The 1767-nt window shown below is 40.4% G+C and overlaps 1 protein-coding gene across 1 annotated transcript; it reads right to left on the reverse strand.

Annotated features, from left to right (window-relative positions):
* Positions 1–214: 214 nt before the first annotated feature.
* Positions 215–1542, reverse strand: LOC124945827 (gibberellin 3-beta-dioxygenase 1-like). Its single transcript, XM_047486331.1, has 2 exons — positions 991–1542; positions 215–888 (listed from the first exon to the last, which is right to left on the reverse strand). Exons 1-2 carry the CDS (start codon positions 1464–1466, stop codon positions 306–308), a joined length of 1059 nt encoding a protein of 352 aa, XP_047342287.1. The 5' UTR covers positions 1467–1542; the 3' UTR covers positions 215–305.
* Between the last annotated feature and the right edge of the window lie 225 nt (positions 1543–1767).

The raw sequence follows: 1767 nt of genomic DNA on the forward strand, positions 1-1767 counted from the left end.
TTTGTAATTACTTGTCCCACTAAAAGACAAATATTGCCAACAGGGTCCCTTTTGTTTGCCTTGATTATTATGATTATATATCTTTTGTCCAATTTCTCCATTTAATTATTATTTTTTTTAATTCAATGAAATTATTTTATGATTAAGTCATTTCCCTCACTTGGCCGACTAACACGGGCTACTTTGTCGTACCGGCACGTGTTCCAAACGGATATATCAAACTAAAAAAAACATCTTATTAAACTGAAAACATAATTAGTTAACATTTTTCATAACCAACTTCTAAACCCATCACGATAACTCATTTACATAAAACTAATTCGATTCGCGCAAACTCGAACCATTGACAACGCCTTGTTGAAGTGTTTAGCCTTTAAGCCCAAATACTCGGACCAAGTCACCGCTCGGAATAGAGCCGGGTGACTCGAGTCCACGAGTTTTGATATGGGCGAGATTAAAATGTTTGCGGGTGGTCCATATAGAAAGGCTATTGAGAGTCTATGTTGAGTTCGGTTCACTACAGCCCGATGGAGAATACTTGGGTATGACCCGTTTGATAGTATGTGAAAAAGGTCACCTATGTTGATTACTAAAGCCCCGGTTATTGGAGGAACGGTTAGCCACTTGGCTTTTTCTCGTTGTACTTGTAGACCGCTGGTGTTGCTTTGATAGAGAATTGTGAATAGGGTTGAGTCGGTGTGGGCGGCTAAACCCATGGCTCGATCTGGATCCGGGCAAGACGGGTAGGAATTGAACTGGATAGCTGCTGAACCGGATTGTTCTGCCCATTTCACATCGTCCATCGATAAACCCAATGAACCGAGCATTAACCACATCACCCTTTTTGATAACATCTTCATTTCATCCTCATATTCTTTAATCAGATCGCTGAAAAAACACACAAAAATTAATTGGGTACAAAAATTAAATATAACCCACATCAAAGCAAGCTCTAATTAGTTAAAAAAAAATGAATCTTTTGATATATACCAGAATTTTGTATAGTCATGGGGCCATAGAGAACGGGCGTGGTCCGTTGGCGACCCGAAAATGGTGAAACCCTCGGACCACATGTGTTTAGAGAAGAAAGAGGAGATACGGGCGACCCCATATCCGGTTACACCGTCGGGCGGGCGGGCGGCAAGAAGTTTGGTTTGGATAGGAAGAGAGAATAAACTATTCCCCGCAGATTCCATATCTTGAAGAAGTTTTGTATCTATATGATGATTCAGGACCTGAAAAACACCCCATGTTCGGCATGCATGACCCATATGGTCCATAACCATGGGGTGGTCAAGGTCTATAACCGGAACCGAATCCGACCCAGATAACAGATAGAAATCGGAGTCGGATCCAACATCATCACTTCCCGGAGTGGTCCATGCATGAGACTCGGGCAGCTCTTTCATGGAATTAATGTCTAAATGCTTTTGATTTAAATGAACTGAAGAGACTATTGAAGGCATGATTTAATATTCAAGAAAGATGAGAGAGAAAGAGGAGAGATATTGAAAGGTTTCAGATGTTTTGCATGAGGATAGTTATGGTGGAAATAGAGAGGGATGGGAATAGAGAATATATATAGGGAAGAGAGAGGGGAAATTTGACCGAAATGACCATGAATCTTTTCTTTTTCTTTTTTTTTCTAAAAAATGACAAAGGTGAATAAATTTTGTAAAAATGACATTTTTGACCTCTCTAAAAACACGAAAAGATGGTCTGAATTACCTAGCGTGACTCGAAGGGGTGCGTCGCGTGACTCGAAAG

This window comes from Impatiens glandulifera, chromosome 7, assembly GCF_907164915.1.
Source record: "Impatiens glandulifera chromosome 7, dImpGla2.1, whole genome shotgun sequence".
Taxonomy (NCBI): Eukaryota; Viridiplantae; Streptophyta; class Magnoliopsida; order Ericales; family Balsaminaceae; genus Impatiens; species Impatiens glandulifera.

What these genes read in the sequence shown, in the direction of transcription:
- LOC124945827 (XM_047486331.1), bottom strand. Translation starts at nt 1,466, where the DNA reads ATGCCTTCAATAGTCTCTTCAGTTCATTTAAATCAAAAGCATTTAGAC. An exon ending in CATGACTATACAAAATTCTG is followed by an intron (nt 889 to 990) that starts GTATATATCAAA and finishes GTGTTTTTTCAG; the next exon opens with CGATCTGATTAAAGAATATG.